Below are 23,680 nucleotides of genomic sequence, written 5' to 3' on the forward strand. Positions count from 1 at the left end.
AATCCCAGAACCCTGAGATCATGACCTGAGCCGAAGGCAGAAGCTTAGCCCACTGAGCCACCCAGGTGCCCCATCCTTTCCCTTTTTTTACTTAACTAATTTTATAGTTAAACTTAAATGTTATACAAATATATATATACACATACATGTATGTATGTATATATTTTATATATATATATGTCTCAAAGAAGTTTATTTGGAATGACTTCTACCCTTTAGTGTTGCCAAAGTCCTCTATTTTTTACATGCAGTTTTTAATTTCCTACTGGACATCAAACTTCATACTATATATATATTCATCTTAGATACTGTTAAGCCTAAAATAGTGTTGGGTCTTAACAAGTTGCTAATACATATTTGTTTAGTGAATGGGAATTCACAAGTTTCTTTTTGCCACCTATATTAATAAGGTGGGGTAGATTTCTTTCCATCTTTCATTCTGATCAGTAGGGAAACCTAAGTGGCCTGCTCTTAAGCCTTCTGGCTAGGTCCATTCCTTATCATTGGAACTCTGAAATAAAATAGAGAACATTTTCCTGAAGCCTGGAAAAAAGTGGACTGAACTATCCTTTATATGACTTCTATCTCCTGTGTTCCACTGTGGTGCCCCCACATTCTTCAAAGGGTGGGAGTACCCTCTGAGAAAATCCATGTCCAGTCTATTAAATTACAGTCATTCAAATTCTGTTGCCCAAGTTTATGCTTACAATATGAAAAGACAAGTATAAAAATATGTGTAAAATTGAACTCTGTGTATGTGAAAATCCAATCTTCATTATGCATTTTAATATTGTTTCTATATGCAATGGTTCATATATGTCATTATCATTGCTAAGAAAATATGAAACTTCTGCTGATAACTTCCAAGTGGAAGATAATATAGTAACAGATCACTAACTTCCTCAAATGTGTTTAAATGTTTCAGTAAACAGAATATTTTGAGCAAAAAATGCATGTTAAGATTTGATACAATACCATATTACCCAATTTGACATAAAAAATCATGCCATTTAGATGACTTTCACTATGCCTCAGGAACTGTATTCACTTAGCACCACACACTGCTTGGAAGCATTCAAACTGTATCTATGAATTAATTTGAAAGTGAGAAAATATAGACAATGAGAGCAGTATTTTGAAATTGTTCTTGAAATCATAAACAGTTATTAGAATTGGTTTATGTATTGAAATATGTTCAGAATTTAAATAAGGAAGCTTCTCAACATATATCAACTCTATCTTTTATAGTTTTTAAACACTAACTTCTGTATTTGGACAATCATATTTATTATTTATTAGTGATTTAAACCAGTGCATTTAGGTCTTCCTCTTTCATATAATTTTAACTCATTTTTACTTACTATGATTTATATAACACAGTACTTTAAATAATTAGATTGATGAAGACATTGACTAATAGAGTAAAAGTTCTACATGCAAATTTCGGTTTTCAACTCTATCTTTAAAATGTAAATCTGTTATACAGTGATCTGGTTATTGAATTTTACCCGTAATGGGGGGGGGACTGTTTCCATGCATTTTGTTTTAATAATTAAGGAGTCGGCTCTAACTCTGTATTTCTTCTTGCTTACCTACCTTTCCTTCTACTTCTTTTCTTTCTCTATTCATCATTAACTCACTCAGATTTTATTAAGCTTCTGTTAATTACGAATGAATAGGATTTGGTGATTTAGATATAAGGGATTGAGGAGAGAAAAAGGAGGAAATAAAAAGGGTCCCTGTTGGAGAAACAGAGTAGGTGGTAGTGCTAGAGGTCTGAAGAGCCTCAGATGCAGCCTGGCATACAGTGGGTTCTCAATAAATGTTGTTTGTTGACTGAATGGTGGATTGAATCAGTGAATACATGCTAAAACCTGGTGACTATGGAAGGAACTTACGACTTCATTTATTGGTATAAAGTCTCAGATATGTGTTAGATACCCAAATGGACATGGCAATGGTTGTCGATATGATTTTGGAACTCCAGTTTTTTAATTTTTTGAATCATTCTTCATTCTCCTTTTCACCAATATAAACACTTCCCAGGAACAAGGAACTCTGCTAGTTCCTTGTTCTTGGGAAAGAGAATTGAGAGATAAGACACAGCCCTGCCCTCAAAAAGCCTGTCTTTTCCTAAGACACAGATAAATAAATATAACACAATGCTAACATGCTAGGTAAACACCAAGGTAAAAAGAGTCACCTGGGCTGGAAAAGTCAGATAAAGATTCTTAAGGGAAATGATGGGTGAGATTATGATGAACACATAAGTTACAGTTATCTAGTTAGTGAAGGAGACAGGAGAGAAAGGAATTTTTTTCTAAGAGGAAGGGAAAAAGAGGGCCTCACTTGTACTATGGTGGCCATGCTTGCTCTGTTAATTGGGAGGAGGGAGAAGGTGTGGAGGGGAGGCATGGGATGAATGAAGCTTGGAAAGTCAACAGAATTCTCTGTTGTTTCTTATGGAAGATAACAATGTCTAAGCTGATCAGTCAACAATAATAAAAATAACAATATAAAAATGTATTGTATTTTCTCCTCTACTTTTGGTAGTTTCTCCATTTTTGGCCAGTGAATGTTGCCATTTAACATTCTGTCTTAAATTTTACTTTCTCATCAAAAAAATATCATTCATTAATCCCATCCATATCAGTTCCTGGTTTTTAATCTTTTAGTATAATCTTTGTATAATATTTGTTTATATTTGCTAATATGTTATTTTAAAAATATAGATATACTTTATATATTTTCAAATACACTATTAAATTTCACACAGGTGTGTGTGTGTGTGTGTGTGTGTGTGTGATTTTAAGCATTTTTCCAATTTTTCCTCCCTCTGGAATAATCCAGGGTGATCACCTTTTCATTTCCAAGTCAGCAGATTAGCAACCTTAATTGAATCTGCAATTTTAATTCTCTTTTGCCATAAGAAATAATACAGTCAGAGTAATGACATCTTTTGTGGAAGGTATCCTTTTGCCTACCACATATTGTTAACATTTTTTGTTGTACTTATTAGCCATATAATGGGGGATAAATTTATTAACTTTTTTGAGCTAATTTCCTATCTCCATAGGTCTGTGAATGAGGCTTAATTAAACAAGTGTTTAACAGAGGGCTTCAGTAGTATATATATGCCCAAACAATGAAACTACTAAATCCAGTATACTTAACAGTTAGCTGTGTCCCCGTAGATTTCAGGTAGAAAGATGACGACTCAAGAAGAAATCATATAACTGGCTAAAGCACCTCAGCCAAAATACTTTATTTTTTTTGATGTAGACTTAAAATGGAAAGAGATGGATTGAACATAAACCAAAACTATACAATAGCTCTTTTTATACATCATTTTCTTTTCTATTTTTCTGATTCATTTTCTAATAGTAACAATATTTTAGAAATATTATTAGATGGCATGAGAGGGGTGCCTGGGTGACTCAGTAGGTTAAGTGTCTGCCTTTGGTTCTGGTCACAATCCAGAAGTCCTGAGATCAAGCCCTGCATTGGGCTGTCTCCCCTCACTCATGTTCTCACTCAGTCACTCTCTCTCAAATAAATAAATAAAATCTTAAAAAAAAAAAAGATGGTATCAGAAATATTTGAATACGCACTTATTTTAAAAGCTTCCTATTTTAGTTGTAATTATTCATCTGATAAATTAAAATTTAGCATATTAAAACAATGAAAGAACTGCGAACAAATCCCTATTTTTTTCCAGAATTTGAGCTTTAACGATCTTTAGCTATTTGGTAGGATTTTCTTCCTATTTTTTAATCAACAATTTTAGGTAATAAGTCCTTTAGGGAAAAGATTTACTTGTTGATTATTTTTTTAATTTACTGATTTGTTGGTTTGGAAATTTTCAGCCTTTGTATAGACTTTCTGAGGTTAGAACCCAAGCATCTTCAGCTCCAGATTGAGAAAGACTGAACTGTTATATTCCTTGGAGAGAAGGGTCTCTGGAACTAGCTAGGTCTTAAATAGCACAGAACACTGAAGCTTTTCCTTGCCTACCCTCATCAGTAGCATATAAAATAGCCATGGTAGTTGGTTCTAACAAATACATCTTCCTAGAAAACAGTGGTAAACCCTGAAGGGTGTAATCATATATGCTAGAAGCATTAACACTCTACCCTGATAGCCTTTTCCTGAAGGACAAGAGAAGCAGATGTTTTTTTTTTTTTTTTTTTTTAACTTCCCCCAGTATTTAACACAGTTGATTGTGCATGACTAATTCTTTTGCTAATCTTGTCTGGTGTCAATCTTTTGGTTTTTAGTGGAGGTTTCCTTTGGGGATTTAGCGGCACACATGGCTGACCTGCATGCTTCTTTATCTCCAGGGCTCTAGTAAAATATTAGCACACAAAGCTAAATTGATTTGGAAACATAAGGCACAAAAAAGCTGGTTTTATGCAAATGTGAACACTGTATAAAAAAGCCCTTGGACATCATTTAAAGTGCAGCTTCACCTCACTAACTGGCTCACTGACCTTTGGATGGATGCTAAAATTAACCATTTAGAAAATCTTAAGCTTTGCTCTTCCTGGGGCCCTGCATGTAAATGTGGGTGTCCTATACCCCTGTTCACCCCTTTTATGACTATGCAGCCAAGTTTTCATTTATCATGCCAAGAAAGAAATTATCCAAAAGAAGAGAGTATCCAAAACTCATTTACATTCGGCTTTGGACTTACTTTCCCAGTTATAATTGGCTTTGGACTCTATAAAAATTATTTTGTAGTCCCTAACCACATGGTAACTGACATCATGAAAAGGTGACCCAGATAAGTAGTAGGTGGCAAGGTTTTGAATGAAGAGTACATCGCTAAAAATTTACACCTGAGCTGTGTGTTGGCTCTAATTTCGATAAATGATTTGTGCTATAGCAACTTTTGTTGTATTAGAATATCAGACATATTTCTTATGGTAACACCTTATGCAAAATTGGTGCTCAAACTATTTACTGAATAAATGAAAATACTGTTTACTTTTATATGTAGCATAAGTCATTGATTAGAGGTATTAGGGTTTGCATTTTATTTCTTCTTTGAACTTTAAAACTTGTCATATGAAAGGCTAATTTTGATCAACACATTTGAATGTATAGAAAAAAACATTTATTTTTAAACAGGAAGTTGTATTAAAGCTAAAGGGAAATTATCAGCAAAAATTACACAATAATGATTTGCATAACTTTCCATTTGATTCTATCTCATTTCAACAGTTAATGGTGGACTACATGATTATAAAAAAATAAAATAGAGAAGAGAAGGAATAAAAAAAAGAAAAAGAAGTAACAAGTATATATAACTAACCTGAAGAAAATACGTCCTGAGCATTGATGTGCTGAAGGACATACAAAAACCACAAATACTTACTCCATTTAGAATAAATAATAAAGAAAAAAAATCTTTAAGGGACCAGATTTATTCAGTTCAGTTAATTTTAGTAAGAATTAATTTCTTTTTTTTTTTTTTTTTTAGAAGAGTTTATTTGTGTCAGAGAGAGCACAAGCAAGGGGAGCAGCAGGCAGAGGGAGAAGCAGGCTCCCTCTGGAGCAAGGAGCCCAATGTAGGACTAGCTTCAAGCATCCTGGGATCATGACCTGAGTGGACCACAGATTCTTAACTGATCACCCAGGTGTCCCAAGAATGAATTTCTTTATGCAAATAGAAAGCTTGTAATTGTTAATTAAGTGGAAATATTGCAGCATGTTATGAATGTTGTCAACATTGCTATAATATAAACATGAATTTGCACAGGAGCATTCTGTATGTCATTTTGTGTAAATTCCATTAAAAACTTCAGAAAAGCATTCATACTTGATGTAGGTTGCAGGTGAATTCATAATAACCTCATTTTCTTAGACATTTTAGGGATATGTATGTGTGTATATTTGTATGTGTGTGAATACATACACTTATACACACACACACACACACACACACACACATATTTGTGTTTTTAGACTAACATCTCAATTTTGCATTTAAAAAACCATTAGAAACGGTGCCAGGGTGGCTCACTTGGTTAATTGGCCAACTCTTGATTTTGGTTCAGGTCATGAACTCAGGGTCCTGGGATTGAGCCCCATGTTAGGCTCTACCCTCAGTGGGGAGTCTGCTTGAGATTCTCTCTCCCTCTTTTGCTGTCCCTCCCCCTGCTCAGGCTAGCTCTGTCTCTCTCTCTAAAATAAATAAATATAATCTTTAAAAAAAATACCATTAGAAAAAAACTTTCTATTTGTATAAAAAATAAAAACATTGTATCTGAATTACTTAAATATTTAAAGCTTAAATGTTATCTGTCTCAAAGTTCACATTTTTATAAAAATAATCCATACTACAGAAATATTATAACGATCATTTTATTTTCATAAATCACTCTAATCTTGTGATTACAATTTACTAATAAAACCAATCTAAGATGTTATGTGCATCCTACATTCCAGTTGTTTACCCAATGTGAAATTTTATACTGTATGTTTAACTACTTTCTGTATTGATTCTTTTTTTTTTTTTAAGATTTTATTTATTTATTTGACAGTGATCACAAGTAGGCAGAGAGGCAGGCAGAGGGGGAGGGGAAAGCAGGCTCCCTGCTAAGCAGAGAGCCCGAAGTGGGACTCCATCCTAGGACTCTGAGATCATGACCTGAGCTGAAGGCAGAGGCTTAACCCACTGAGCCACCCAGGTGCCCCTTTTCTCTGCTGATTTTTATTCAAATATGGAGGATGAGAAATTGAGAGAGAATTTTCCATAAACATAATTGATGTTCATCAATTGTGTTTGGCCTCAGGAGGGACTTTCCAGAAAAATTTTAGAAAAAACAATCCTAATTTCCTATGACTTTGGATTGTCTTGCCTTCCTCTCAGGTCTTTCCATCTTCCCATGTTGCCTCTAACATTGTGTATGTTTGTGCACTCTGTTCTTCACTTTTTTTTACTTGTTTTTCATATCACACTACAGTGTGTATAGTGGTTAAAGCTATTCTCTAAGATGGCTTCATTAGAAACTTGACTCTGCCACTTCACAGCTCTGTAATCTTGGGCAAGTTACTGACCTCTCTGTTCTTCAATTTCCTCTTCTGTAAAATATAAATAAACAGTTTTATTTTATTTTATTTTTTTTGTTTCCTTCATAGAGTCATTATTAGGATTACATTTGATGATCTGTTTTACAGGTTTAGAAGAGTACTTTCAAGTATAAAATGAATACTCCCCCCCCCCTTTTTTTTTTTAAAGTAGACTTTGCATGCAGTGTGGAGCCCAATGCTAAGCTTGAACTCAGGACTGTAAGAACAGGACCAGAACTGAGACTGAGAGTTGGATGTTTTATGGACTGAACAATCCAGGGACCCTGAATACTATCCAATTTCAACCAAAACTATCTAGTTTATGTTTTACTAAATATGTACTTTCTTCTGAATTCCATTGGTTGGAAATAGATTCCAAAACAAACTAATATTTAAAATATAGTAAATTCAGGAGCAGATTGAGAGACAGCCTATTTTTAAGCAATTAGACTCTGCAGAACTCTTCCAATTATACTAAAATTGCTCTCATAATTTGCCTTTTGAGAGGGCCTCTCAGGGACAAGGATGTGCTACTTTTTTCTTTCAATTCTGTTCTTATTATTCTATTTTGTAGCAGAAGATGAGATACAAACAGTAGAGTAAGCCTGTCATTCAACTAGTAGAGATGGCAAGACTGAAATAAGATATGTAAGCTTGTGAATGGGTTATCTACCCCCTGCTGTGACAGTTTTGCCAGAGGGAGTAACAAGTCAATTGTGCCATTACCTCGCCAGAACCTTATCTTCATACACAAAAATAAAACTGCTAGGATACTGATAGAACAGAAAATATGCAACTGAGAGGCTGTTGGCAACATTTAAGTCAACACACATGCACTATCAAAATAATGATAATTGTACAAATAAACCAGCTTAGATCAAGCTTAAGTAAATTAATTTAGGTCACACAATTCATTAGTATCGGATTTGTCCCCAGTCTCTAATTCTAGAGCACCCACTTTTAAGTTCAACATAACACTACCTGTCAAATATTTTGCAAGAAATTTCATGGGCATATGGAAGAGTAAAAATATTTTTTAAACATATAATATATTATTTAGGTGTCTACCGTAAGCCAGCTGTGTTTTGGATACTTGGAATAATGCTGTGACTAATGTATTAGTAATGTAGTGAAGGTGTCATGACATTTATACTCCAGAAATAAATGAGACAACAAACAATACTGAACTGTATGATGAGTTAAATGAAGAAAATATAACAAGTGATGGGGTAGAGACTGATGTGGGATGTTTTAGCTGATATAGTCATTAGTCAAGGAAAGCCTCACTGGTTTGGATGTGGTCATATAGGCAAGCTTGGGAAGATCTTAAGGAAGAAGTTGCCAGTCTAGAGAATAGTTAAAATAAAGGTTCTAAAGTTGGAAGGAGCTTTGTTAAACTCAAGAAAATGTAAATTAGCCATGTGGCTTGAGCTTAATGAGAGGATTATGGATTAAGACCATTTAAGGTCATGGGAAGGATATTCCAAATTCAAGAAAGGCTATTAGAGTGTTGCAAACTGAAGAGTGTTAGTGATATTGTTTTTTAATTTCAACTTTAAAGAAGCACTCTTAACCTTCCTGTAGAGGATACATTTTAACAGTACAAGAGAAGAAGGAAAAGTTAAGGTTGAGATGGAGATGGAGCACTGAGAAATGACAGAGCATGAATAAGTAAACCGACTAAAAATACATTAAACCTGTATTAAATTCTGTATTAAAAGAATTTGTCATCTATCTGAAAATATTTGTGGAATACACATACTCTAATTTAATGACTGTTTATTATCATTCTTTGAAGAGCAGTGTTAGACAAAGTTAAAAATGTCTCTCAACAAAATGATTTATATCCCCCCCTGAAGTAATAAAATCAAGGAGTCAATACCCTTGATCTAGAAGAGGGAAATATTCTGATTTTGTAAAAAATCATTCAAAGTCCACATAGAAGTCAGTGATATCCTCCAAAGCCATTCTGTTCAATATCACTTAAGATATCTTGACCACCCATTAAGTGCCAAGCATACTTCTAAGCACTGAAAATACAATGATGAGAAAGATAGCCTTTGTTTCTGTCCATACAGGTTTATACTCTTGCTGTTTAAACAAGCTGTGTCTTCCATAAAATAAACTAACAGCCTCACTCAAATTTACAAGTTTCCATTTTCAAGTAAACTGGGCTCAAGTTCTATAATTTTGGATTTGTTAAAACACTGCATGGGATTTATAAAAATGTACACAAGACATGAATAACTTTTTAGTTATCTGGCCTATGAGGTGAAACAGGGAGAAAGCATCTAAAAATACATCAAATTTAAATCTGAAAACAAGCATTCATTATTTCTGGAAATTTTCTTTAAAAATCCGCATGACAAAGTGAGTTCCAATAGGATTAATTTACACTGTCTATATGTCTATGTCTAACATTCCTGATTCTAGTTAGGCATTAGAGTCATTTTTTAAATTGCCTTACTATTGACCTCATTATTAACCAATTAAATAGGAATCTTGGAGTTTATTCTACTATCAATTAAATAAGAATTTTGAGGTTGGAACTGAATAATAGGCATTTTAAAATGTTCTCCAGGGGCACAGAAGGGGCTCATTCATTTAAGCCCATGAATCTTGATTTCTGTTTAGGTCATGATCTCAGGTTCCTGGGATTGAGCCCTGCCTCAGGCTCTGCACTCATCAGGGAGTCTGCTTAAGATTTACTCTCTTTCTGCGGCCCTCTTCACCTACACTCACTAGTTCACTCTCTCAAATAAATAAATAAATCTTTAAAAAAAAAAAAAAGAGTGTTCTCCAAGAGTTTCTAATGTTTAGCCTATGTTGAAACAAAGTTGATAAAATTTGGGAAATTTGGAGGGAAATCATACCCTTAATATTCTCACTTTTGAAAATGGAGTGGCATTAATGTTTGCCTTCTGAGAGTAAAAAGCATCAGGGGGAGTGGAGACTCAAGGAAAGTGACAGAGGTTAAAAAATGAAGTGTCAACAAGGATAGGAATTTTTAAAAATAGAGGCATTGTGATGGTAGTTGCCGTTTCTCTGAAACTACTTTATTTCTGTCAAACTGCAAATTCCTAGGCTCTTCCCTGTACCTACTGAATCAAAAATTCTGGGAGCCGGGCCCAGCAATCATGTTTCAAGCCCATGAGGTGCTCTTTCATGCTAAACTTTGAGAATTGTTGACCAAGCGATCATGAATGTTTGAATCATGCTCAGTTTCTAATCACTATTCAAGAAGGGAGCCAGATTTGGCCATTCTCTTAGGGATTCAGGGGATACCCTCACAATATATTTGCTGACTTGGATGGAGATGTGTGGCTTTTGAGGTAGTTTCCCTTTTACTTCATAATGGTTTTAAAGAAAATATAACATGTATATGGAAAGGTCATAATTTGCAAATGTATAGCTTGATGAATTATCACATAAGCAAAGCAGCCTTTTTACTACAACCCAGATCAAGAACATAATATTACCCAAACATCAGATATCTCCGGAATACTCCCTCCCAGTCACTCTTCTGTCCTTTCCTGAAAGTAAATAACCTTCTGATTTCTAGTACTACAAATTATTTTTACCGGTTTTCAACTCCATAAAATAGAATCTTGCAGTATGTACTCTTCAACCAGTGTTTTTCTCTGTGAGATTCATTATCTTTTTTGCACGTAGTAGTAGTTTATTTTTATAGATTGATGGTGATACACTAAAATACTAAACATCAAGTAATATATGATATCTTTGGTGAATATTGTTTTTCCCCCATATTTGGTTATTAGAAGTAATGCATCTATGAACTTTGCTATAAATATATTTTGAAGCACATCTGAAAAATGCCTAGTAATGGAAATGTTAAATCATAAGACATGGCTAGCTTTATTAGATTATCTGCCAATGTGTTCTTTAAAATGGCTGTACTAATTTACAAAACTAACAGGAGTGTATAGAATTTTAGTTGTTTCACAGTCTTGCTAAGTTTTTATGTTACTACTTTTCATCATTTAAATGTCTTGGTGTGTGTGTAATGGAGAAATTTAGTTTTAATTTGAATTTCTGTAATGACTCATACGTTGAGTATGGTTCTTATATGTTTATGAGCAATTGGTCCATTCTTCATTGTGAGATGCCTGGTCTAGTGTTTTGTCCATTTTGTTACTAGTTGTTTGCCTTATCCTTAATGATTTGTAAAAGTTCTTTACATATTTTGGATGGACCCTCATCATTTATGTGTATTGGAAATATCTTCCACCATATGGCTATCTTCTCTTAAAGAACAGTATTCCTAATATTAATGTAGTGCACTATATCTATTTAAGAAAATTTTGACAATCCTAAGGACATGAAGATGTTGTCTTACGTTTTGTTTTAGAGGCTATATTGCTTCACCTTTTATATTTAGATTAATGGTTCATCTAGCATTGACTATACTGTATGGGTAGTTGATTAACCCAGCACCATTTAATGAAAACATGTTCTATTCCCAATGCTCTATGGTACTGCCCCATCATAAATCAAGTGTTTAAATGTGTATGTGTATATGTTACTGAAGACTTTATTCTGTTCCATTGGTTGACTGGCCTGTATTTACTTTTAATTCCTCATTGATTTGATTAGTGTGGCTATATGATGAGCATTAATGCTGCTTATTTAGCTTTTTTTTTTTTTTAAAGATTTTATTTATTTATTTGACAGACAGAGATCACAAGTAGGTAGAGAGGCAGACAGAGATCACAAGTAGGCAGAGAGGCAGGCAGAGAGAGAGAGGGAAGCAGGCTCCCCACTAAGCAGAGAGCCCGATGTAGGACTCGATCCCAGGACCCTGAGATCATGACCTGAGCCGAAGGCAGCGGCTTAACCCACTGAGCCACCCAGGCGCCCCTGCTTATTTAGGTTTATTTTCCTCTTCAGGATTGTCTTAATTATGCTTAGCCTTCTTCGCAATTCTAGATAAATTTAAAAATCAGGTTGTCAATTTATATACATGCATACACATATGCACAAGCAAAATTTTGAATGGATTTACACTTAAACTATAGATTAATATGAGGAGTACCAACATTTTTAGATTACCAGTCTAAGGCATAGAATATCTATTTATATAGATCTGTAGTTTCTCTCAAAAATATAAGTAGAGCTGGGGCGCCTAGGTGGCTCAGTGGGTTAAAGCCTCTGCCTTCAGCTTGAGTCATGATCCCAGGGTCCTGGGATCAGGCCCTGCATTGGGCTCTCCACTCAGCGGGGAGCCTGCTTCATCCTCTCTCTGCCTGCCTCTATGCCTACTTGTGATCTCTGTCTGTCAAATAAATAAATAAAATATTATATATATATATATGTATATATATATATATATATATATATATGTAGAGCTTTGCTTAGGCTTCTTGTGTTTTTAGAATTTTTATTTCTAAATATTTGAATATTTATTCTATTCAAGATGTTTTTAAAATTTCAGTGTCTATTCAGATATTGATACTGATATGTTGTTTATTGCCTGTGTATAAGTGATCTTGCTAAGTACACACATTAAGCTGTATATTTAATCTGATTGATTAATCATTGATTAATGATTGAGAATCATTAGATTGAGAATCAAGAGAATCATTGATTCTCTTGAATATTCTAGTGTATAGTTCTGTAAATAATGAAGTTACACTTTATTAAAGTTAAATATGGAGAAAAATCTAAAACTTGACTCACTCCCACCCTCTAGGTGCTGAATAGCAATAAACTTTTCAATTAAGTGCCCTTTCAATTTTGAAGCTTTTGCCATGCAACATACATTTTGTTCTTAAAATTTATTTAGCAGTTTCTCTCATTTTTCTACTCAATTTTGACTTTCTGCTGCAATTACCATACTATTCTTCTGGTTTGGAATAGTGATATATTCTTTGTGATTCTCTTTTTATTCTACTCTACAGAGAGATGGTCCACAGATCAAATCCAATTTGATGATCAGTTCAAATAATCATATTTATTCATTTACTTATTTTATATTTAATTCAGTATATTCATATAAACCTCCACTATATGTCAATATCTTTTTTTTAAATAATAGAAATATTATGTGGACAAACATAAATACCATCCCTGCCTTTATAATGTTTAAAAATTAAAGGGAGAGAGAGATTTCAAGTACCTATGTGGAAAAAAGTCTTCAACCAACCTGTGACTGCTAAGGTCACTTGGGGTACAATATCCTGATAACATAAGCAGAAAAGAAGAGAGTGTATGGTCTTGTGGGTTTTCATAGGCAGAACTTGTAGTGGTAGCTCATGCCACTGACTGTTCACCAGAATTCAGTTGCATGGCTGAACCTAGATATAGGAGGCACAAGAATATTTGGTCTATTTGAGCAGCTACCTCTGGTTACAACAGTACATGTGAGAGTGGGAGAGGGGAACCCTCCTACACTGTTGGTGGGAATGCAAGTTGGTGCAGTCACCTTGGAAAACAATGTAGAGATTCCTCAAAAAATTAAAAATAAAGCTGCCCTGTGACCGTGCCACTACTTTCCTGATTATTAAACCCAAAGATACAGATGTAGTAAAAAGAAGGACCATCTGTAACCCCAATGTTTATAGCAGCTATGTCCACAATAGCCAAACTGTAGAAAGAGCTAAGATGCCCTTTAACAGGCGAATGGATAAAGAAGATGTGGTCCATATATACAATTACTCAGTCATAAGGAAGAATGAATAACCAAATTTTATATCAACATGGATGGGACTGGAGGAGATTATGCTGAGTGAAATAAGCCAAACAGAGAAGGTCAATTATCACTTTGGTTTCACTTACTTGTGGAACATAAAGAATAACATGGAGAACACTTGGAAAAGAAAAAGAAGGGATGCCTGGGTGGCTCAGTTGGTTAAGCAGCTGCCTTCGGCTCAGGTCATGATCCCAGCATCCTGGGATCAAGTCCCACATCGGGCTCCTTGCTCGGCAGGGAGCCTGCTTCTCCCTCTTTGCTCTAGGGATTGTTTAGCCCCTCTAATGAAGTTCATCCCTGCTGAATTGCTACTGAATACTCTGGTTACTTAAAGACAACTCTCTATCCTAGCTGGAGGAATTTGCAAAATACCCAACCCTGAGTGCTCTCTTAGAGCCATTTAGGACAAAGATTCTTCATCTCTTTTTGCCTGTCTGCATGGAATTTCCCCCTTTGTGCATTTGCTCATATTTAGCAAAGATCCAGGGTGCCACATTGCAGATTTTGTGAGTTCTTTTTTGGTAGAGCTCCCTCTATGAGTCCTGTCTTACAACTATGGGCATGTCATGGTCCCTGAACGGTGTCTACTTAGCTCAAGGAGAGCATCATGTTCTACTGATAATCCCTTGGTCCTAATGTGCTTCTACACAGAAAGCCAGGCAATTCTAGGGATCTCTTCCTTTATTCCTCTCCTTTGTGAGAGTCACAATTCTGTATGTCCCTAGTGCAATGTTAAGAAAAAAAGAAAGTTATTTTGCTTAGTTTTTAATTTTTTTTTTTTTGGAGAAAGGCTCGTAAATTTGCTCCCTGTTACTGTGTCAGAGCTCCCTCTTGAGTGAAAGATTTTTTTCCTTCAAATCTTTAAATAATTTAAATTATCATTGAATGGATGCTTTTTCTTTCTTATTTGGAGATTTTAAGCTAAATATTAAAATAAAAATCCACATATTTATTAATTACTTTCCTCAGTGCATTATCTCACCTTCTCATTTTCTAAACATGTCTCTTAGGAAGGTAAATATAAATTAAGATAAGATACTTCCTCTAAAACATATTTGAGTATTTAGGAATAAACAATTCTGAGTGCCATTGTGCTTAGCTTTCCCTTTCCATAAAGTGTTCATCTGGATGAATGATGAATGTTCTTCTTCTTCAAGTTATTATAAATGTGATTCTAAGATGAATTTAATTTTATCTGTTTTGATATGAAAGAAGCTGAAGGTGCAGGACTGAGAAATGAAAATAAGGACATTTCGGTTTTCCCTATAATCACAAAACATGTACTCTCTTCCTTAAAACTTGGGACAGCATTATGTGTTGTGCCTTGAAAAACATAAAACTACCAATCTAGAAGATGTACAATTTAACTACCCTGTTGCTCAATTTTCTTCTCTATGAGAAAAGTGTTTCTCCTTAAACATGAAGATGCATAAGGATGAACTATGAAATGTAAACAAGGAGAGTCACAGAGATGGAACAGCTGCTCTGCTTTGTAAGATAATAGATAATTAATTAATGTAATATCTAAGTAGTTTGTCTAATTAAGAGGTACAACAGTGATGCCTGTCTACAAAGGAACAAGAATCTATGTAGATGTCAGTTTTACTTGACTGCTAATAGAAGGTTGAGATTTAACAAGGGAGAGATGCAAAAAATTTCCCATGATATAGGCTGATACAGATTGAATGTTTAGCATCTGGAATTCACCAAGTGTACTCATTTTCTAAGATTTACAGTTAATTTATCTTTTTTGATAAACAAGCCTTTTTCCTAACACCCCTGTACCCCATCCCTGTTATTTTAGAAGAAACTTATAGTAGGGCAGAGCACAGTATGAGATCAATATCTGCAAAGATGTACTACAAAAAACTGTTTCAAGTGTTAACGTATTTTTTTGATGCTTTTTTTTTTTTTTTTTTTTTTTTACTGTCATGTTTTGTGGCAGTTCCAATTTACAAGATCTTAAATGAAATGTATCATCTCCTAACCAAAGCCAAAACAAAGTCTGGTATTTTCAGTATATAAATGAGTGTCACAGACATGGAAAGCAAATAAAATTTAATTTTAGGAAAAATGTATTTGTGGAAAAATATTAAACTTTTTTTCTTAATATTTGCCCTTAAATATAACTAGTTTTTAAATTTATTTGTGACTTTTCTCCCTGCTGTATCGGTGAGAGATTAAAGAGATTGTTTACTAAATTTACATAAATTCAGTTATTTTAAAGAAGCAGAAGTTATTTGATGATGTTTTAATTATTACAAACAAGAAAAATTAGGTTTAATAGAATTTTAAATTTAATAGCCATAGTTATTATCAATAGATTTTAGTACATTAAGAATTAAAGAGAGTTAATAGTATTTTCCCCATGTTGTTGGAATAAGTCCCAAGTCAGAATAATTATTACAAAAAAAAAAAAAAAAAAGCTTATTCTTAAAAGACCGCATTTTCTTCATTGATTCTATTGGCTAAACTTGTTGTTTTCTTCCTGTTTTACAATAAATTGACTGCAAGCTTCTTAACATGCAACTTTCCATCATCCAGTATATTTTTAAAATAGCATATACTTTCAATCTTACAACCTATGCACTTGTCTTAGAACAAGAGTAGAGAAATAACCAACCTTTTTAGTATCTACTATATTCTGTATATGATAAGTAACCACATTTTGAAGCCAACACAACTTCTAGTTAACTACAAGATAAATCCAAGATAGTCAATCATATTGCTTTACTCTTTAGGTGAAAAAAATATTCTTAAAAATAGGCCTAAGAGGAGTATTTTAATTTATTTGGTCATGATGCTATTTATTCCCAAATGCCTACAGAGATCAAACTAATCTTTTGAAGAACTGAGGTAAAAATACACTACAACACTGAAAACAAGAAATTGTTCATCTCGAGGAAGCAACAAAGCATGGAAAAATTTGCCTGAACTCTTGATCCAACCCCTTAATCTGATCTGCTATTTTCTTATTCCTCTGTCAACTCCAAAGAGCTACCAGAACGATATTTTCAAAACCCAAATCGAATCATGTCATTTCTGCCGAAAACCCATCAATAACTTTCCATAGCTCTAAAGAATTTCCAAAAGCTTGTTGGAAAGGTTCTATGAGGTCTAGGCCCTAGCTGCCCTTCCAACTAACTGTATTTAGTACCACGTAGCCCCCCACTATCTTGGAAACAGCACGGATTTTCTTTTTGTTTGGAGAATGCCTGCTTTCTCCAGTGAAAGTTTCAGTATACCTATTCAGAACCCATTTCCTTCTGCTTCTCATCTAGTTAATGATTACTATTCACCTTTCAGGTTTCAAATCTGAAATTTCACGTTCTTTTTAAAAATGTTTAAAGTTTTTTTAATTAAGTTATGTTAGTCACCATACAGTAGGTCATTAGGTTTTGATGTAGTGTTCCAAGATGCATTGTTTATATATAACACCCAGTGTTCCAATCACTTCCTCGGAGAGTCTGTGTTCCTGAATTCCCTAATTAGTTCAAAGACCACCATATGACATCAGTACTAAATGCTTTTTATTCACAGTGCCTGACAGAAATATAACTTTAAGTGTTTGTCATTTGTTTAGAACCTCACACTCTACTGGACAGGATGCTCAATGAAGGCAGAGATTATTCTAACTTTTGATCAACACTATAGCCTGAGAGACTAACACAGTTCCCCTTGGTACCTCATAGATCACAATGGATATGTTTTGAACAGATGGCTAAATGAATTCACTTCAAAATTCACAGATTTGTACAAATAACCAACATGATCCCATATGTGTCTGGAATCTGTTAAAAAGTGGTTCTCGTGAACAAACTTAGTGACTCTGCTCTTTCTGTGAACTGCTGGACAAAAGATCTTGCAGGCAACATTAATCCAGCAGGCAAGCCTAGTGGCAGGACAGGGTAGTGCCAAATGAACTCAAAGACCAACTCACTTTGACCCGTGACCAGGCAGTGTTACTCAACAGAGAAAATGCAGCACTGGATTTAAGGGTTTCATGGCTTATTCTAATGCTGCCTTCCACTTTTTCCAACTCTGTTATAAAATTAAAAAAAAAATTAGTTTATGTAATATCATTTGCTAAAACAATCTATGATTATAGGAAATGTATTGGCTTTTACAAGTATTATATTAAAACTAGGCCAAATCACAATGCAAAGATTATAGCATTCAAGTAGGGCCACCTAGCCAAACTGTTATATATCTAACCCATACAAAAGTAAATTACCTATTTCACGATTTTGTCAGATGCTGATTCTATGACAGTATCTATATAGAGATAAGAGATAAACAGGAGTGCATAACAAATAACTTGATATGAGAATTGGCAAGAATGTTGGTTTCAGTGTTGGAAGATCTGCATTCCCATCTTGTTTTTAAGTACAAGTCATTCATACTTTCAGATTGAGGTTATTTTGCTGTAAAATAAAAATGTCCCTAGAGAGAGCTATTATACAAATTGTGATCCATCTCCTGTATTAGGAGTTTGGGTTGATTTCTCTCTTCTGTGAGCTTGCAGAAACTTCAAGGAAACCATGCAAAGAAACTGATTTGTGTGACCTGTAGGTTTGGGGAAACAGTATATTATTATTAAACCATGGTTGAAATACTTAAATGTTGATGGTAAAGTCATAAGGCTGCAGCTGAGAAAAAACCTCATTTCCACAGAGGATGAATAAATGAGGTATGTTTTCATTTTACCAAATGCAGGACTTTTGTGAGGGAGTTCTCTTGAATTGTCTTAGGTCCTTCCCAAGAGGCCCACCTGGAAAAACTAGGAGATGTAGTTGGAAAGAAGATGGAAGTAAATTATTCTATATCCATGTTGTAAGGGAGAAATGGAGGCTGCCAAACAGATAGACACATTCCCCCACAACAAGGGAACTGAATGGGACACCCCTGAGGATCCCATAAAGGTTCATGAGCAAAAGAACCATCCTTAATCATCTCTAAAAATCCTAGAAAATGGTACCAAATCATTTTCAGACAAGTAAAACAATTCATGTCCCCAAATCTCTTCTACAACCAACTCTAGGAGGAATCACAGAATGCTCAGTGAGTAGAGGAATATGAACAAAAATACTAGGAGGGAGAACAAAGAAGAGCTCATTGTTCTGTCTTGTATTTGACCCATCTGCCACAAGCCCAAACTAGGGAGAGAAAAGAAACTTAACCCAAAGAAGTCAATTATTTTGCAAGTACCCAGAACTAGACATGCTAATCAATGAACTGAGATTTTTGAATAAAAAAGGATTTTTAAAAATTTTTATGTTAACTGAAATAGATGTTTACCTGGGATTGTATCTAGAGCCATGGAAATAAATAGCTCATAGAGCTATGGTTTGAATAGGTTGTGTACTAGTTATACTACAAATACATAATAGTGTAACATTTTATTTCCAAAGTGCTACCCAATCTTGGAGTTGGTACTGAGAAGACAAAGAGTAGAAGTAGTTTGAGGTCAGGGTAAGCTACAGAAGGACATGCTTACCATAGGTTAAAGTTAAGATACTGAGGGAAGACACTGTGTGTTCTGTCAAGAAAATTGTAGTAATATGCCTCATAGTCTAGATAGGACCACTTCCTCTTTCTAATTAAGCCCCAAAACTTAAAAATATAGAAAGGGCATGCAATGAAAATAAATATAACTTTTACAATAGTGGGTGATAAAAGTTAAGTATCTGTTAAGAGTAATAAACTTCTGTTTTCAATTTATGAATTACATAGTTAAATACATAGAAAGTAACAGGAAGAAGATAATGTTATTTGATATCTATAGTATAGTGATAGTGTTCCTGGTACCAAAGCATTTTGCTATCCCTGGCCCATTATGGAGTTAAAACAGGATGCTGTCAAGACAAATTTTATAGTTTCAATGTCTTTATAAAGCAAGGAACTTTATCTTACACGTCTCACACTAAATATAGATGGTCAAGTATTCCCCGTTAGCATACACCATTAGCCAAAAATAGACTTGTGGAGAAACCATGAGCCCTGTTTGGAAAATGGGAACCATAGGTCCTAATGTAAAGCCAGTACAAATTTATTTATAACATTGTACATACATATATCACATAAATACCTAGCAAAATATGTTTACATTATTTGGTGGAGTTATAAGGAATACATTACCAAAGATATATTAATTACTATATTATTTCTCTCTAAATTTTCCTAGAAAAGTGATGTATTTTAAGGACTTTATTTATTTTAGAGAGAGAAAGAGTGCTCAAGCATGCATGCAAGTGGGGGAAGGAGGGGAGGGAAAGGGAGAGAGAGAATCTCAGGCAGATTCCAGACCTGGTGTGGAGCCCAATGTGAGGCTCAGTCCCAGAACCTGGAGATCATGACCCAAGCCAAAATCAAGAGTCAGACATCCAACCAACTGAGCCACACAGACTCCTCAATGTATCTTTATTTAAAGTATAATTTCACAAATACTTTCAAAAGCTTTTGAAAAATGTCACTGACAAAAATTATATTTTCTCTTAAATTGTTTATTTTGTACATACCTACATTAAAAAAATAAAAATAAAACTCAGCCTACCATGAATGTGTACAAAGTGATTAAAGATTTCCCATAACAGACCTTAAGAACAAATTTGGTTTTGTTTTATTCATTTCCTCACCTAATCAATGAAAAAGAAATCTTGGTCCTGTTATCCTGAGATCTAATAGAACTTTAGATTTTTACTTACTTTCATTGATATTTTAACTAATGATTATAAAATTATAAATATATGTTTTATATTTATATATGTGTTTAAAATGTTTTCATGGACTTCTCATTTTATTTAATCTTTATTAGTATGCTATGTACTTTGTGTCACAATATTTGGACTGCTGTTTTTATCCAAAACTGTCAACAGAATTGTTTTAATTTCATTTTTCTTAATGACTTATAACTGGACATCTTGTTCTTGTTTTTAACAGCTGAAGATGCATGTGGAGGAACAATGAGAGGATCCAGTGGCATCATTTCAAGCCCTAGTTTTCCTAACGAGTACCATAACAATGCTGATTGCACTTGGACCATTGTAGCAGAGCCTGGGGATACAATTTCACTCATATTTACTGATTTCCAAATGGAAGAAAAGTATGATTACTTAGAAATAGAAGGTTCTGAGCCACCTACAATATGGTAAGTAAATAGCTTCTATTCTAACCTAACATCGATGTCATTGCCTAAGGCCGACTGGGGACCCAAGAACAGCTGTGTAAGGGCCTTTAAAGGTCTAGTTATTTAAAAGAACTTAGAGTTGCAGGAAAATTGTAAGGGGCAACTGTCAAAGCTGAGGGATATTTTTGAAGATAAGGGTACTAATACATCAAATAGATTGGAATCCTGAAGGATGAAACTTTCCATCAATATTTAATTATCAGTCATTGAAAAGTAATGTGACTTAAGAACAACTTTTATAAGAAAAGTTCCTAATGTAATCTATAGCTATGTTCTTAGCATGCCAGTCCATAGTTGGTGGTTCCTTTCAAATGATTTGAATAGTCTGGAAAATAACTTGCCTTTGTTTTTGTAGCTAGTTCTTTTATTCAATCTGTTATCTGAAGGCAAAAATTAAACATTATGATCTGGGGTAGTATGGTCTGTTTTTTACAGACTTCAAGACATGGTTTCATGGCAACTGCAGAATTTTCAGAATGTGCTTTTGTGGTATAATATTTTTAGGAGAAAATATTTCATTACACTATTTTAAAAATCTGAATACATTGATAGGATAGACGTGTAAAGTAATTGTGAATCAGTCACTGAGTGAAGAGTGATGAGACTGATAGTAAGGCAGTTGGTAAACACTAGACTGGAATGAGCATTTTAAGCCATGTAAAGGATTTGATAAGAACAGAGGGGCTTTATTAAAGGGTTTTATCAAATACAATCACATGAAGAGGTGTGAATTTTCAAATGATTATTCTTACTAAGTGCAAAGATTGATTTGAAGTGAGGCTCGCTTAGCTATAGGAAGAAGTGATTGCTATACCTAAGAAGAAATCATGGTAGCCTGGATTAGAATGGTATTGATGGAGATAAAACTGTAGAATAAAGTAGAATAAGTTAGAAGGTATTTAGGGAGGCATAATGAAAAGGACTTTTGGGGGTTGAGGAGTAAAAAGAAGGTGGTGTTAAAATAAAACATCATTTCCTGACTTGCCAAGTTGGTAAACCTGTGGAGATAATCACTGATTTGGAATTGTTGAAGGAAGGTCAAATTTGGAGTGAGAATGCTACAAATATTAAGAATTATTTTTTAATATCTATTTAGCTTAAGGTCACTTTGAGATGATCCATTACAGCCATCTGTAGACAACTATGTCTGTCTATATGACTCAGGAGTTCTGCATCGAAACATAACTGATAGGATGTAGTTGATATCTAAGGTAATTGAACAAATACGCATCAATAATATTGGCTAGCTAGAGGAGTGAGAAGGAGCAAGAGAACTAGGACTGAGTCTGAGCACCAACAGCGGGATATAAAGCCCAGGCTTAGGAGGATTATCCTGCAAAGGGCACAGAGGAAGTGCATTTAGAGATGCAGGAGGAATAAAGTATCACACAGACCAGAGAAGGAAAGTGTGAGGAAAGAAGAGAAAATATCGTGGGTTGCTGCTGAGAGGATACTGAGTAAATGTATAAATATATATATATATATATATATATATATATATATATATATATATATATTTCTAGTTATCTGGGATTTAGCAAAAGTACCATGTGGGTCTGTCATCCTAATATATTCCTTTGAAGGTAAGACAAAAGTTACACACTAGCCATACCCACTTTTTTTGTTTGCTTGTTTTCTCTTCTACCCTCAGGCTGTCAATACTCAGAGTTACATAACATTAACACTTCCCATGATAATTTCTTGCCTGAGTGCAACAACACCCAGCAGAATCTAGGTTTAAAATGTTAGCAAATTCAAAAACTCTTTTTTTTTTGTTTGTTTGTTTTAGAAATTGCTACTTGTACAGTGATAAATATTGGAGTCATATCAAGGTAGATGATAATGCCAGGAATTTTCCAATAATTGTACTATCTTTTAGTATGCAACTGATTCCATTAAAAATCTGAGTTTTTAAACTCCCCAAATATTTGATTACTAGATATAAAGAAGGAAATTCAAGAAAACATTTCTTTGTTTCCACTGAGCTCTGGAAACCAGCAAATTTGTCTAGAAACTAACACATTTATTTTGGGGATCATAATATCCTATTTATGTTCATGTAGTCATTCTCTTTTCAGATTGTGCATTCTTAGTAAGGATTTGTACATTTCTATATGAACATCTATTTTTGTTTCTGAGTTTCTAGAACAATGTAGCTTGTCCAATAATAGCATCAGATCCACAAATTGCTCTTTTCTGAATTTTCTAATTAAATGACACTGGGACACTTTACTTTTTTCCCTCTTTGTGAGGAAGAAAACAGTAACTGAGAATTTATTGTTTTACTGTTATTTATTTTTTATTTATTTTTATTTTTTATTATTATTATGTTCAATTAGCCAGCATAATAGTACACCATTACTTTTTGATGTAGTGTTCAATGATTCATTAATTGTGTATAACATCCAATACTGATCACCACATATGCCCTCCTTAATACTCATCACCCAGTTACCCCATCTCCCCACCTCCCTCTCTTCTCTCTCAGTTTGGTTCCAGGAGTCCAGATTACAACACAGTAAATGTTTAGGTGACTTGTCAGAATCCTAGAGCTAGATATAGATATAGATATAGATATATAGGTATAGATATATATAAAATAATAACAATAGCAATAAGTTCATTTAGAAATTTTCTAGAAAGTTACACAAACACCCAAACTATATTTCTATAAATGCTAGTTTGAAGATACATAGTGTCAGTAAATTAAC

The 23,680-nt window shown here is 34.1% G+C and overlaps 1 protein-coding gene across 1 annotated transcript in view; it reads left to right on the forward strand.

Annotated features, from left to right (window-relative positions):
- CSMD3 (CUB and Sushi multiple domains 3) overlaps positions 1 to 23,680 on the forward strand; it is a 1,253,935-nt gene that overhangs the window by 344,178 nt on the left and 886,077 nt on the right. The window contains exon 5 of the mRNA XM_044245069.1: positions 20,723 to 20,930. Within this exon, the coding sequence (XP_044101004.1) occupies positions 20,723 to 20,930 (208 nt within the window). The remainder of the gene's footprint in view (positions 1 to 20,722; positions 20,931 to 23,680) is intronic.

This window comes from Neovison vison, chromosome 4 (assembly GCF_020171115.1).
Source record: "Neovison vison isolate M4711 chromosome 4, ASM_NN_V1, whole genome shotgun sequence".
NCBI classification, from domain to species: domain Eukaryota; kingdom Metazoa; phylum Chordata; class Mammalia; order Carnivora; family Mustelidae; genus Neogale; species Neogale vison.